General features: G+C 29.9%; 1 protein-coding gene across 1 annotated transcript; it reads right to left on the minus strand.

Moving 5' to 3' along the window:
* Window positions 1-11,177: 11,177 nt before the first annotated feature.
* Window positions 11,178-12,352, minus strand: LOC140889631 (serine/threonine-protein phosphatase 7 long form homolog). The gene is made up of 6 exons (XM_073297351.1): window positions 12,290-12,352; window positions 11,985-12,107; window positions 11,785-11,903; window positions 11,613-11,700; window positions 11,230-11,521; window positions 11,178-11,185 (listed from the first exon to the last, which is right to left on the minus strand). Exons 1-6 carry the CDS (start codon window positions 12,350-12,352, stop codon window positions 11,178-11,180), a joined length of 693 nt encoding a protein of 230 aa, XP_073153452.1.
* Between the last annotated feature and the right edge of the window lie 3,905 nt (window positions 12,353-16,257).

Below are 16,257 nucleotides of genomic sequence, written 5' to 3' on the forward strand. Positions count from 1 at the left end.
ATCATCATCAACTAAAAAAAGTTTATAAGAACTTAGAATCTTATCAGTGTAAATCTAAGAGTTCCATTTTAGGTGATTGATAAGTCCTAACTTGGATCGGATATATTACAAGACGTTATAATAACCAAAGTCTTCTAGTGTATCCTTTCCGTGAAGAAGAAAGGGTGACGTAGGAGATTGATCTTCGAACATCCATAAACATCTCCGTGTCTATTTACATTACTGCATCACATTACACTTCATTATTATCACCTAGTTTAGTGAGAGTTGTTTTCGCACTACTCTAGTAGCTTTTACTCATCTAGGAATCTAAAAAAAATCGGTTGAGCAGATTAACATTTTCTTAATCATATTACATTAAATCATAAAATTTACTAAGTGTGTATTCAACCCACCCCTCCTCCCCCCTTTTATACACATATTCGATCCCCAACACTAAAAATTAAAGATAACCCAACGAATATTTTTGAAGATAATGCTGCTTACATTGCACAAATAAAGGGATGATATATCAAAAGAGATCAAACAAAACATATTTCACCAAAGTTTTCCTACACCCACGAACATCAGAAAAAAGGTGATGTTGATGTCCAACAAATTCGTTTCAGTGACAATGTACGTAGCTGATTTATTCACAAAAAGCATTACCGACATCAACATTCAAGAAATTGGTGCACAATATAGAGATGAATCAATTAAAGGATCTTCGGTGATTGAAATCAGATGGAGTATCAATTGTTGTACTCTTTTTTCCTTCGTTCATATTTTTTCCAATGGGTTTTACTTACAAGGTTTTAACGAGGTAACATTGGATTCTCTATAAATAATCTAATGGGGAGTGTTATATATAGATGATATTTAAGTGATTCATTTGATTGTAATATTTTTTTTTATACACTAATCCCTCTACCTTATAAATAGATGTGTTTAGTTCATATAAATGACACTCATCTTTCTCTATTATATTTCTGTCGTCTTTCATCCTCTCATATTTCTCCAATAACAAAATATATTTTCTTAAAAAAAAAAGTTTGGGCTAGGCGGGCTATCCCGTTTGAACCCATGTTTGTCCCAATGGCTTTTGTAATACGATCATGAATAAAGTACTAATATGGCATATATATATGTATATATATATATATATATGTATATATAGAGAGAGAGAGAGACTATAGTAATTATAAGAAAAATTAAAGACCTTAGGAAAACTCCAGCCTGGATACTCGATGGATCCAAACCCACCTCAAAAATCGTCGGGCTTGTGAAGATCTGCAATAATTGGTATGATCCCTGAATCAGAAAACCAAGAATTGGAAGACGACGATTTAGAAAGAGAAGAAGATGGAGAGTGGGACTTACGCTTCTTGTTGGGATTCATTATTCTCCTAAGTAGAGTGTGCAGCAACAACTTGGACCCGAAGTACTTCTTCTTGGAGTAGTTGTCGGAATTGGTGGCATAGTAGAAGGGCGGAGGCATGAGAGGAGGAATGCTAATAAGATTTTGGGGATGTTTTGGGCATGAATGGAGGCAGCTAAGGCCCAGTGTGAGCAGTAGCCTACACTGGGCCCAAAAAAAAAAGTTGTGTGTGTGTATATATAAATATATATATAGATAGGCACAAAAAATTTATATATATATATAATATAGAAAATTTTCATGCAATTTATGCAAAAATTAAATCTTTACGTGAAATTTATTAATGTTTTGGTATGTCATTAATATGATCTTACTTAATATATAGTGTTTGTGTATATATTATGTATAATTGGTAGATAAAATTTTTTATATTTTTATATGCTATTATTTATATGTTTAGTTGTTCACACTAAACTCAAAGAAACAATAATAATAATTTTTTTTATAAATTTTAGATCCAAATTTTAGATTCAAATTTTTACCTCATCTGCAAAGTTTATACAATGTATTTTTTCTCACGAGTCACAAGTGTCATGCGCTTTGAATTTTGATTAACAACCATTACAATTCATATTACTTGTTTTATATTTCAAATTCTTTACGAAACCCACAATTTCACCAAATTTTAGGTCTACTTTTTTTCCTTTTGCAATCAGGCGTGAATATAATTGATGCTTATTTTTTCGAATGTAGAGTGTACATTTTCTACCAAATTTACTTTTGATTACAGATTCTGTACGCAATGTTCTTCGTCATTTTTAAGGTATTTTTCCATCAAGTAAATGTCCTTCTGACCGTGTCTAGTTTGTGTTCGTACCTAAGATAAATTATTTATGGTTCTCGATTAAACTTAGCTTTTTTTGTGTTATACTTATAATATATTGTTGCCTACATTCAACCAAAATCATAGCTCCGCCCCTGATTTTGGGGTACCAGGACAAGTCTCCCACATGAATGGAACTGCACCGAAAACATCACCGCTTGGTTCAATGGATATGATAATATATGGATAAAGTACATTGAGATTATTGAAGGAATTGGATATGATTGAAATTAATAATGATATGTTTGATGTGAATGATTAATGTCGGGATTGAGATCATGATAAACTGAAAAATTACTTTTTTTACCCTTATCATTATAAATAAAATTTAAATATTATATTAATAATTAAATTTTCATTAATTTTAAATTCAAACCACAAAAATAATTAAAAATATTAATAAAATAGAAAATAATAAATTTAATAATAATATAAATATGCATTTATTTTGATAATTATAATATTAATAAATAATTTTATATTAATTTTAATGTTAAATTTAATTAGTAACAATAACAATATTACTGTTAAATAAATAATATATTAATATTAAAAATATGGTGAATAGTAATTAAATTAATTAGTTATATTATAAATTTATAATATGTTAATAATGATTTAATGATAATATAAATATGCATTTATTGGAAAATGTTAATAATAATTTAAATATTAATTTTAAAATTAACTAAAGTTTGATAACAATATTAATATTATTGTTAAATAAATAGTATATTAATCATTATTAAAATATGATGAAAAGTAATTAAAGTATTATAAATTATATTTAAATATTATTAAATTAATATTTTATGTTAATTATTAAAATGTCACTGATTTTAATTTCCAAATCACAAAAAATATAATTAAATTTATTAATATATAAAAATGATTTTATTTATAATTAAAATATGAATTCTAATTTGAATATTCATTTTTTTACTGTTAAAATTAGTTATGTTATAAATTAAATTTAAATAATATTAAATTTCTTAAATTTACAATTAATTAAATTGTAGGGTATTATAGGAAAAAAAATTTATCAACCTTCATCCCTCCTCCCATTAGGTATTATTAATCCCCCATAAAAATAATAATAGTATCTACAGTGCGGGCCGAATACGGGCTGGGCGGGCCTATCATAATATTTATCAGGCATACCAAACGCATGATAAGTGAAGGATTAGTAAGCAATCCTCCCTTATCATGCATACCAAACAGTGCCTTAAAAGAAGGGTTGTCCTTGGATACAAACTTGACATCATCATGCTTCATTCCGAAATCAAAATCAGGGCTAACACAAGTCATCTTTGTTTTTAACTACTTGTGTTTTTAATTCAGAGAAATTAATTATATATATCTCAAACTTTATAAGTTTATAGAGTAAAATGTATTTTGGTACACGAACTATTAGTAAAATATCATATTGGTACACGAACTATTGAAAATGACTTAATTGGTACATGATCCAAATAAAAGGTCAATTTTACTCTTAATATGAATTAATATTATATTAATTAGTTTTAAAATATCATATTTATTAAAAATTAATATATATATATATATATATATATATATATATATTAATAAAACCACAAACTCAATAAATAAATCATATGCATGTAGGACTAAAAATACTCATTAATAAATTATTTATATTTTAAAAATATAAATAACTTATAAATGAAAAAAATACTAATTAATAAATTATTTATATTTTAAAATTTAAATAATTTATTAATGAAAAAAATACTCATTAATAAATTATTTATATTTTTAAAATATAAATAATATATAATGAAATGATATTTTTTCTATCAATGTAAATAATTATCCATTTAAAAAAATTGATATAAATTATATATTAATAAAACCACAAAATCAATAAATAAATCATATGGATGTAGGACTAAAATATATTTAATAACGATAAAATATAATTAAATAATATTTATTTATTAATATTTAATTCAAGTGCGAGTAAAAGTATAAATTTATAAATTATTAAATCAAGTGGAAAAATTTTGGATTATTAGAACTATGTAAATCGAGACAATGAGTGAAATTTTTTCTTTGAAATTTGTTTTTTCATGATCTAATGTTTAATGTTGAAAATTTTTGTATCAAATATTAAAAAACTAAAATGGTGATTGTTTCAATTATTTAAACACAAGATCAACAGACTCCGGTGATCTATATTTTTATCATAACAATATATTACAATATTTGTTGTATAATTTGACTTGAAAATTGTTTATCATTATATATATATATATATATATTAATTTATAATAAATATGATATTTTAAAATTAATCAATCTAATATTAATTTAATTTAAGGGTAAAATTGCCTTTTCTTTGGATCATGTACCAATTAAGCCATTTTCAATAGTTCGTGTACCAATATGACATTTTACCTATAGTTCGTGTACCAAAATACATTTTATTCTAAGTTTATATATATGTGGCCAGGTACGTATATTTATACAAAAGTACTGGAGCTAGCCCTTTTTTTATTGCGCTGAATTTGTATCAACTGTTGGGGGAAGTTTAGGGACGTTAATTTGCTATCATTGTTAATTTATATTATATTAGTCAACAATATTAAATTTTTTCTAATTTATGTACAACAATCGCAGAATTTTGATGAAAAGTCAAGAATGAAGCTGTCTCTTTCGTGTGATTATTGGCAACATGAAAAGGTGAATTTGGGATTTAGAACAGCACGAAGGTGCTAATTAGATCGAAATCAACTTGCCATTGATGATCGATGCATCATATATATTACGTGCAGTGGCGTACCCAAGATTATCAATCAGGAGGGGCGAATTCAATAAATTAAAAAAAATATTATACCACAAAGTGTATAATAAAAAGTCATATATTAACTTCATATGATTTTACAATACACTCCGAAATTTCATAGTTTGAAAATGTTGAATAATAATTTCAATATCAACTGTATCAAACATATCACGCTCAATATATGATATCAAACCATCATCTAACACATCATCTTCCAACCGATTACGAGGTGATATTTTGATTATTTTTATTGTTGAAAACACTCTCTCTACGGTAGCAGTTGCAACAAGTAATAACAATGTTAACTTTAAAAGTAAATATCTCAAATGATATAATCGATCTTTATTCGATTGGAACATCATTTTAGTAAGCTCGCTAATCCCCCAGCCTTAGAGAACCGATTGTTACTTCGCATGTCAAAAATAAAGTTATGAAGTTGATACTCAAGATGCATTAAATACATCAAGAAGAAATCAGGTGGATAAAATTGAGTAAACTGAATCAAATTTCTCATGTCACATTCAAGCATAAAAGACATTTCATTTTTCAAAAACAAATATGAATCAGTACAAAGCATACTGTCAAATTTATTATAGTCTAAAATAAATTTATCATTATCTTATTCATCAAATATCATTCTAATCAATATAAAATTAAATCAACATTCTAAAATATATATTATATATAGAACTAAGTTTTTTAAAAAAAATTCAAAGGGGCGATCGCAAAATTAAATTTATATTTAAAATATATATTATGTATATAATACTAAAAATTTTATAATTTCAAGGGGGCGGTCGCACTCTTTCGGGACTATGTAGGTTCGTCACTGATTACGTGATTCAATCGTTATCTAATAAGCTGGGTTTTTTTTCTAAATAATATATTTTAAAAAAATAATAACAAAAATATCGCGTTTTAAAAACATTTATGGATTTATAATATTCCGGGACTTTCTGTCCCGGATTTAGCAGAGATTTGCAGAGTATCTGCAAACCTCTGCTAAATCCGGGACAGAGAGTCCCGGATTTCTTTTCTTTTTGTTTTGTTTTTTTAAAGTGTGGTTGCTTCAAAAATCGGTTGGACCATGCGGCGGTCCAGCCGATTTTATATTAAAAAAAAAAGGGAATCTAGTCAAAATTTGACTGGTCAAGGTTTGACCAGTCAAAGACATTTTTAAATCCGGACCTGACTTGTCCGGATTCAGAACTGTGCACCAATTTGCAGGCTTAGCTGATACTGTGCATCCGTAATTTGCGGCCTAGCTTTCACGTGTGTGTGTATATATATGTGAGTAAGGCTGTGAAAATTATTTGCATTCAAGTTTAAGTTTCATAACTTCTGTCTCTTTGTTTTAAAAAAAAAACTCTATATCTCCAGTGTCTCTAAAAAAAATATATTGTGAAGTTTTTGTTTGGGAAAAAAATCGAGATCCGTAACGTCTTGTTCGTGTCAAAACAAAAATGAAGTTGTGTATTGTATAAAAAAATCCAAGATCGCTCGGACATCCTAAATTTATTTATGTATGCTGCCAGATTCATATCACTTTCTTAGTTTTAAAAGGTAAATTATAAGTATTGTTTTTTTATTTGATGTATATATTTATTTGTTTATTATGATTCTGATAATGATTTGTAATATTTTTCAGATTATCAATTTATCGGTTTATCTTAATTTCACATGCGGTTGAAAGGTAATATTGTTATTATTATTATCACGATCATCAATTAAATGTTCATGATGAATATAATTTATTGTTATTATTATTATTATTATTATTATTATTATTATTATTATTATGATAGTGATCGTTGTTTGTTGTTGTTGTTGTCATCATCAAGTCATTACATATAATTTAGTATTATATCCATTAACATTATTATAAATATCAACATGATTTTTCTATTCATCATTAATTTAATTAATTATAATATTTATAATATTATTTATTATTATTATTCGTATTGATGTAATATTGTTATTGTTATTATCACGGTCATAAATTAATTATTCACAGTGAATATAATTAATTGTTATTTAATTGTTGTTATTTTTGTAATTAGAAAATTAATTAAGTATGTGAATATAAGAACAATTAACTTATTTTTATTGCGCTATATTTATGGGGATACTTTTAGTTGACCGTATTTTTTTGTGATAAATGTTGAAATTAGAAAAATATTTATTACATATTGTATTTATTAAATACATAGATTAATCATAATTTATTGTTGTACTTAAATCTATTGTCTATATTTTATCATAATACCACCCAAGGGAAACTAGAAGTAGATTAGCGTAATAAATCTATTAGATAGAAATAATCGTAAAAACTAGAATATTATATTAATTATTAAGTTTTCACTAATTTTAATTTCCCAACCCCAAAAAATAACTAAAAGATTAATTAAAGTATAGAAAATAATTAAATTTAATAGTAATATAAATATGTAATTATAGTAATAATTAAAATAGTAATAATATTTTGAATATTAATTTTAATGTTAAATAAAGTTTAGTAAAATTTAGTAACGATGACAATTATTTTGTTAAATAAATAATATATTATAATTATAAATAATAATTAAAATATGGTTAATAATAATTAAAGTAACTATTAAATTAGTTATATTATCAATCACAATTAAATATTGTTCAATTTATAACTATTTAAAATTGTAGAGTATTATAGGAAACTAAAAATTTGTCAATTTTTGTGTTGCTCTTTTTGTACTTCTGTAGTCTATTTTAAATTTGAAAGCTCTTGTTTATTTGTTTTTTTAATAAAATTGTATTTTGTATATTATTGTCTCTAATTCACTTACGTGTAACTTTTAATTATTGTATTAGCATATCTTTTGCAAATTAATTTATTTTATTTTTTAAGTGTGACTTGTGATTATACATTTCAATTTTTTGTCAGGTTTTTGCCCAATTCGTTGAATTTGGATTTAATATCATACCTACTCTATTGAGGTTAGTATTCTATTTCCTGAGTTTGTCTCCAGAACGATTTCTGTCCAAAAAAAAAAAAATGAAGTCTGAATCCGAAGAAAATTAATCAACCAATAATACAATTTATAGCAAAATAATTATGATAATTACTTTCTAATATTAGTAATAATAGCAGTAGTAGCATATATGTTTTAAGGATGCTGATATTATATATTTTTTGTTAAATACAGAAATAGATGTCGTGAGTGCATTGCTCTATATAGGTGGTTGTGTCGTTGTCCACAATGAGAGGGTCGGGTATAGCATACCAGCAACTAGGCCCGCAAAAATCCCACGTTCTATTACATTTTCTTAGTTGTTGGATGAAGTGCATTGTCTCCTACAAATTGACCCATCGCAATTCAGTATTAAACTGTCAACAAAATATTCTTATGAAGTGATGTCTCGTCATATCGAAGAGCATGTGTACATCACAGATGATGATAGTCTGCAATTCATGTTTGATTCGCCGTTATTACATTGCTTTTACATGTATGTTGAATCATCTCCAGTATCTTACGACGTCAGAGGTTGTGATCATGAGTCGTTCATGCCAGAGATAACACAAGGTATGAACACAATAGATTTCAATGAGCAGGCACAAACTTCTGCACATCACATTGGCGTCGGTAGTACGCAATTGTATTCTGGAATTGATACAGCTGGCAATTAGGATCACCATATCATGGTTCCAACAGGAGAATATCATGGATGGGTCCATAACGAAACACTGTCATGGGATTTAAATCCATGGCCTTCGGATCATCATATGAGGAGAGCAAATATGTTGGATACAATCGCAGGAAATATTACAGAGGTGCATGATCCGTTTGCAGACAGTTCTCGCAATGTAATGAGTAGTGATAGTGAGCTTGATGCTGCATCAAATGATGGGGAAGACGATGACCGTGCCAACACACTACGTGAAGATGATACCCAATTGATGAATGCACGTCAAGGCGAGGGCACATCATCGCAGGTCCCAAACTATGGTGGGAAAACACATGAACATAATTTTCCTCGCGATGGTCATGTTATGCGTGAAATTCCTCAATTTTTCAACACAGTTTATGATGAACAAATTCCCGATACATTTGGGCTATCATCTAGATCTCGGACTAAGTTTTACGATCCTCAGAGGCCGGAACTTTGTGTGAAAACGGTTTTCAAGAACAAAACCGAATTAATAGCATCTGTGAAGGATTTTTCTGTTCGAATTGCGAGACGTGAATATATTGTTGTCCAAAGTTCTCCAACAATATGGAAGATCAAGTGTAAGAACTTTTCTGAAGGTGGCAACTGTGGTTGGGGACTTCGAGCATCATTCAAACAGAATATAGGGTTTTTCATGATAACGAAGTACGGTGGGGAGCATACATGCATTTCTAGCCAAGTGGGTATAGATCACCATAACCTTTACGTAAGTATGGTAGCAAGCACACTTTTTGGAATTGTGCGTTGTGATCCTGCATACGAGATCAAGTATGTCCGAGAGAGTATCAAAGGAAAATATGGGTATGATATATCGTATGCTAAGGCATGGCAGAGTTTGAAGCGAGCAGTGGAGATCGTATATGGTACATGGGAAAGCTCTGTTTCTTTGCTTCCTAAATATATGGGTGCTTTGTCAAATTATAACCCAGGAACTATTGTACAGTGGAAGCATCTTCGGCCAAACGACCATCCCCAAGTTTTAAACTTTGTATTTTGGGCCTTCAAACCGTGTGTAGATGGTTTCTCGCATTGTCGTAGAATAATCAGTGTAGATGGCACACATCTGTACACGAAATACAAGCACAAACTACTCATTGCAGTGACTTTGGATGCTAATAACCAAGTGTTACCTCTGGCATTTGCGTTGGTCGATGAAGAGACTTACGAGTCTTGGCATTGGTTCTTAAGTAATGTTGCACGATATGTTATACGAGGCTGTAGAGGAGTGTGTCTTATATCTGATAGGCATGCAGGTTTAACAAGTAGGTGACACTTGAGAGATAATTACGTGGATATGCAACCTACAGATTTTCAATTTATCATAAAAATAAGTTCTTCGTTGTTTAAATTTTATCCTTTGCATATCAAATGTTTTATATTAACTCTACTTATGTTGCACATCTGCCTTATAAGAATTTTATTATTAATTCTAATATTTTGCAATCTCTTAATTGTTAATATTTTGCAATCATATAATTGTCTTTGAATTATATTTTTTTTAAAAAAGATTTAGTAATAATATTTTAACTATACATTTTAATAGAAAATAATGCACTTTGTATACTATTAAATATGTATATAGATTTTATAATTCAACGTGAATATTTAAATGAGGTTTTGTACGTAAACTTATATCTAAATATAAATTTTGTACTAAACTTAAATATATATTGTAAAAGAAAAGAATTCAGTAACAAAATATTTTTGGAACATAAATATTTTTATATGTACATGGAATCAAAAGACAAAATTGTCAATGACGGTGATAACGATGACCACCAGTGCCGCAACTAGGTCTTACAATTGTTCTGCGACCACGACCATACCTCTCCTCCTCATCTCCCTCTGTCCGTGGTTGTTCAGGAGTTGTGCCGGGACCAACCGTACTCACAGACATCTCAGTTATTGGTATATCAGAATATTCTTGAAATGGGATCGGTGATATATTCAATCGAGGGCGTATGTCATGCATAAATGGTCGAAAGTCACTTTGTAGAAGTTGTGTAAAAATACCAGCATATGGGGTGTGAAAGTTATGATCATACCCTCTAAAACTCGACATCATAGGCGGAGTATAGAATGTAGTATTTGTTGTCGAAGGTCTGGGGTCCCCATAATGTTGTGTGTACCTGGGATGATTTGTCGTAGAAGTTCCGGCTTCACCCTCATTTTGTGTCCACGTTGGATGTTGCGACATAGACACATGACCTTGTTGCTGATATTGTTGTTCCTATATAATAAACAAAATAAGAGAATGTTCATGTTAGAAAAATTAAAGTTATTTTAAATTTAATAAAATAGGGAAAAAATGTAACACATCTTACAAAAGATTGTCGGTATCTTCCATCTATGGGATGATATCCAACCATAGTCGTAGGTACCAGCGTCGGAGATACAAAAATATGAGAAATACGCCGTACCAACTAATATACTCCAACGTGGTGTCAGGTGTACCAGGTATGACAAATTCTCCGCCCATGACAAAATTATATCTATTAGTCCACATATCCACAAACTGTTTGTGAAATGCATCCCAATCGTAATTAGGTCGCCCTTGTCGTGTCAATTTATGAAATATGTCGTAGTTAGGGGCGGGTGGGGGAATACCCTGACGCATTCCAAATTGTCGAAGACATCTCTCTGGTCGGTGCATTTCAATAATATCAAAATTTATCAGAGGACATGCAGATCGACATAGGAGATTTCTATCTCCCTCAAGGTACATAGACAACTCTGGTGACTCCATATCATATACGGTCCATTTAAACTGTCGAAAAAGTAAAGTAGAAATATTAACATGTTTATCTTAAAACAATTTATAAAATATTTTTATAGTAATAGGTGTTGTCAAAAATTACCTGTCCGTCTACCATCCTATCAAGCATATCTCTCATTACACGAACAGAATGACGCACAGTGTGCACCCATGAAAACCCACGCTTCCACCTATGATATGAATAAGCAGACAATATAGGACATTGATAATAAATAATAGAATCATATTAAAAATTAAGTGCTTATGAAGAATACTTTGCGCCATAAGGTGGGAACGGTAGTCCCTGAAGCACATCGGCAACTTGCTCCGATGCCAGATGACTTTGTTGTACCCTATCCGGAGTTAAAAGTGTAATCCGTGACCACACCCAAATCTGCAACGATATAAAATATACACTTTCCATAACAACAATTTAACCAAAACATATATAAATTTTATATAAGTATAATTGTACCTGAAGTATTTGGAGAGGCCCACATAGATCGCTTTTTGACTCCATGGATGTGTTGCATAATTCTCGGTAAAGATAGGCCAATACAGCCGAGCCCCAGCTATATGTATTCACTCTATCGATGTCCTGAAGAAATGGTAAATACATAAGCTTTACAGCAGAACTTTCTGAGTCCGGAAACATACATCCATCGATAATCAGTAATGCCACACAACGAGAATATTTTGCAACGTCGTCATCTGTGCTGTCATCCTGAATCATATGATCAAGACAGTGCTTTCGTATAGCGCCGAGGGAAAGGTGTCCACCTTTGATTTTATTATCCTCGGGCATGAAACCCAACCAATATAAACAGCGTTGCTGCAACTCATTTTTAGTAATAGGCACGGATAATATTTGTTAATTTCGCTGAAGATGGGTGCCACGGTGACAGGTAAGGACCAATCTTAGACTAAAATTCGTCGAGATCAGTCCCGGCAAACGCTTCCCCAAGATCAAAGGCTCATCAAACAGCGCTTTATAGCTTTATTCAGGATTTGGCCCGAACTGTTCGGCAGATTCCCACGACGCGATAGGTCAGCGAAGCGTGAGCGGGCGCGGAGAAGGAAAGGCCAAACACTTCGGGCGACAGAACCCCTAGTCGGGGGTCTGGAGCGCCAACAGTGAACTATTAAGGATCGCATCCCGCGTGACAGAACCCCTAGTTGGGGGTCTGGAGCGAATAATGTCTCCCCATTGAAGACGAGAGTGAGGTACAACGACTCTCCACTCTCTCCCAGCGAATCAAGAAATCTAGCTCGAAACCGGTCGATTCCTAAGCCATTCGTTCTCCCCTCTGCAATTTCCCCTCTACCATCAATAGGTTTAGCCAGGGCGTTACCCTCTCTTCCGCTACTGGTGGACTGTTGCACAGAAAGGCCGACTGCCGCCTTGCTCAAGCAATAAAAAGATGAACTCGCCTGGCTCTGGCTCTAGAAAGAAGCTATGAAGCGAGAGCCTCTGAATTCCTATCGGGTTTCATAGCGAAAATCAAGGTGCTTTTACGAAAGCCGGTCACCGATGGTCTGATCTCCTTTCCTCATCAGATTTTTGGACCAGGTGAAAAATGGGGCCTTTCACCCCTAGCCACAAGTCATCCCCGTATTTTGCCACATACGTGGGTTCGGTCCTCCACCAGAAAGTTGATTGAGCGAGACAAAGACAAGCGGGAGATAAATTCCTTTGATAGGACAGAAGACAGAGGCAAGAGCAGAATGAGAAAGAGCTTGGTCACCGGACCCGGGGCTTTATCATTCCCAATACTAAATAATGCATCACATACCTCTACACCAGTGATGGGAATGCCATCGATGTTCAAACCCCAAATCATTGCCACGTCTTGTAGGGTTATCGTGGTCTTGCCTACGGGAAGGTGGAACGTGTGGGTTTCTCGATGTCATCTCTCTACCATGGCTGTAAGTGATGATCATAATATTTTATTGGTCCACACTGTAAGATACCATAAAAACCCATGCGCGCCAAACATAGGCGAACACGATGGTGAATTCCTTCACTGTACAATGCCCATAGAAAACGATCGGAACGACGTGGAGGTATTAGTGAATCCATGTTCTCGGCATTGATATTATTCGAAATATGTCTATCTTGCAAGTACAACACATTATCTACATTTTCGGTCATCCTGCAATTATGGATATAAATTAAATTACTTTTAATATCCAAATATAACTGATGACATATTCGATAAAAACTTTTACATTTATGCAATTTTTCATTAGCAGCAAATGATATATTGTTGATGATGTTAATTAAAGGTTAATATAATATTTATTATTTGTGATTCGACTCATAATATGTTAACAAAATATTATACACTTAAATTACTAAAAAAATACACACACACATTCATGCCTACTAATGATTTTTGTCTAATATTATAAATTAATTTCAAATTTAAACGAGGTTAGAGAAGTAAGCAAAAAAAAAAAAAAAATCTTGACAAAATTTTTTTTTCCAACAATACTCTTCAATTTTAAATATTTACAAATTCAAAAAATTATTTAATAATTAATTTAGATTTATAATATAATTAAGTTTGTAGTTACTGTAATTATTATCCAGCAACTATTTTTATTATTGATTATTATAATATATTTGTTTTTTTGACAATAATATTGTGATAGTTACTAACTTTATTTAACATTAAATATATAATTATTACAATAAATACATATTTCGTTATATTATTATCAAATTTAAAATTTTTATATATTTTAGTTATTCTTTGGGTTAGGAAATTAAAATTAGTAAAAATGTAATAAATAATATAATATTTAAATTTTTACTATAATTTAATAAATTTTAATTATTTTTAATAATTCTTTGTCGAAATAATTATTAACATTCAAAATTATTAATTGTATTATAATATATTTTATTCTTAAATTCAAACAATTAATTCGTATATATCTACTTAATTAATTGATATAATAATAATTAATCATTTTATTCTTTATAATTGAAAATATAATCTTTGAAAAAATCATTACGAAGTTAAATAACTAAAAAAAAATAACACATACTATGATACTTACTAATGATTTTAATACATGAAGTTTTATTCACATACTATTTTTTTCTTAAATAGATTTAATTATGTATTTTTAGTTTACTATTAACAACTCACAAATGTATCTTATATCTTACATATAATATTGCAGAGATCACGCAAAACAAAAAACAATTATAGTCTATATAAAATAAAATCAAAAAATTGTGTCGCTATAATTTTAAAATAAATAAATTAATTACTCTATACTTAAGATAATTAAATAAAATTATAAATTCTATTTTAACTAAGCATAAAATACGTAAAGAAAACTTGTAACTAAATTAAATTCATTTTAAATTTTATATTTCACCAAAATTAACAAATAATAGAATCGTAAGAAAATAATTACAATAATTACCTGTTAACTGCTTACGAAGACAAATTCAACCGTTGAATTAAATTATAACCTGACAATATTTTTAAAAAATTAGAACAAAATATACAACTAAATAAATACATTATAACAAAATAAATTTATTACAATAAACTAAAAATTAAACATAAACATAAATGGTTACCTTTTAACAAAGACGGAGAAAGTATGAAAAAAATGATCGAGGAATTCGAATATATAAGCGAATAGAATGGAAAGGGAAGAGGATACACGGACAAAATATATGCATCAATAATTGGAATGTGAAGGGACTCACATGCATCAATAAGCCCGTGAAGTCCGTGAATGCATTGATTTTCGTCTCTGAATCCGGAGCAGGCTGCTCCGGATTCAGAGTGCTGTCTTATCGGTCACAATGACCGATAAGACAGCTTATTCATTTTATTTAAAAAAAAATCGGCTAGACCAGCAGTTTCGATCTAGCCGATTTTTTTTGGACTCGATTTAATCTGAGTTTTTTTTTTTTAATATTATAACTAAATCTGGGACAATCTGTCCCGGATTCAGCAGAGATCTGACAAATCTCTGCTGAATCTAGGACAGACTGTCCCGGATTACACTAAATTGATAAAGTTTTTAAAAATGCAATATTTTTATTAATTTTTATTTATTATATATTAATTTAATAAAAAACCCTAATAAGCTTCTCTCTATGCATGATGCCATATGAGATTGGTGAAGGGTTAATTGTGAATTTGGGGAATTTTCATATGTTATATAATTCTCTCCCGGTCCGTAACGAGAGAGGTCAGGATTCAAACTATGGTGAAAGCAAAATATCTCCACCTCTTGTAATTAAAAAAAAATGGCAACTAACTTATATATATTTCTAAAATTATATATATATATATATATATATATATATATATATAATCAATAACAATTATATGAAATAATGTCGTATATATATTATTACAAGTCAACGTATTTATCTTTAACATGTATAGATATATCAATAATCAATTCTAAAGGGGTTATATATTAGGATTATTTTATGCTACACCTGGAGTACTTCTTCCCCTATGATGTGGTCAAATATCAACCATTGGATTATCAACACATATGTCAATTTTCATAAAAATATATGGGTCACAGATGATCTAATGGTATTGAAATAGGGAGAGAAACACTCCCGTGTAGCATAGACTAACCCTATATACTAATTGATCACATTTGAATCATGCATCTCAAATGGGATGATTCTATGCTACACCGGGTGAAACACTCCCTAATTTTTTTGAGATGTTCGCGCGAACATCTCCCTAAATGAC

This window comes from Henckelia pumila, chromosome 3 (assembly GCF_033568475.1).
Source record: "Henckelia pumila isolate YLH828 chromosome 3, ASM3356847v2, whole genome shotgun sequence".
Lineage (NCBI taxonomy): Eukaryota > Viridiplantae > Streptophyta > Magnoliopsida > Lamiales > Gesneriaceae > Henckelia > Henckelia pumila.

What these genes read in the sequence shown, in the direction of transcription:
- LOC140889631 (XM_073297351.1), bottom strand. Translation starts at nt 12,352, where the DNA reads ATGAGTTGCAGCAACGCTGTTTATATTGGTTGGGTTTCATGCCCGAGG. An exon ending in GGCCTCTCCAAATACTTCAG is followed by an intron (nt 11,904 to 11,984) that starts GTACAATTATAC and finishes ATATCGTTGCAG; the next exon opens with ATTTGGGTGTGGTCACGGAT. An exon ending in TTCCCACCTTATGGCGCAAA is followed by an intron (nt 11,701 to 11,784) that starts GTATTCTTCATA and finishes TTCATATCATAG; the next exon opens with GTGGAAGCGTGGGTTTTCAT.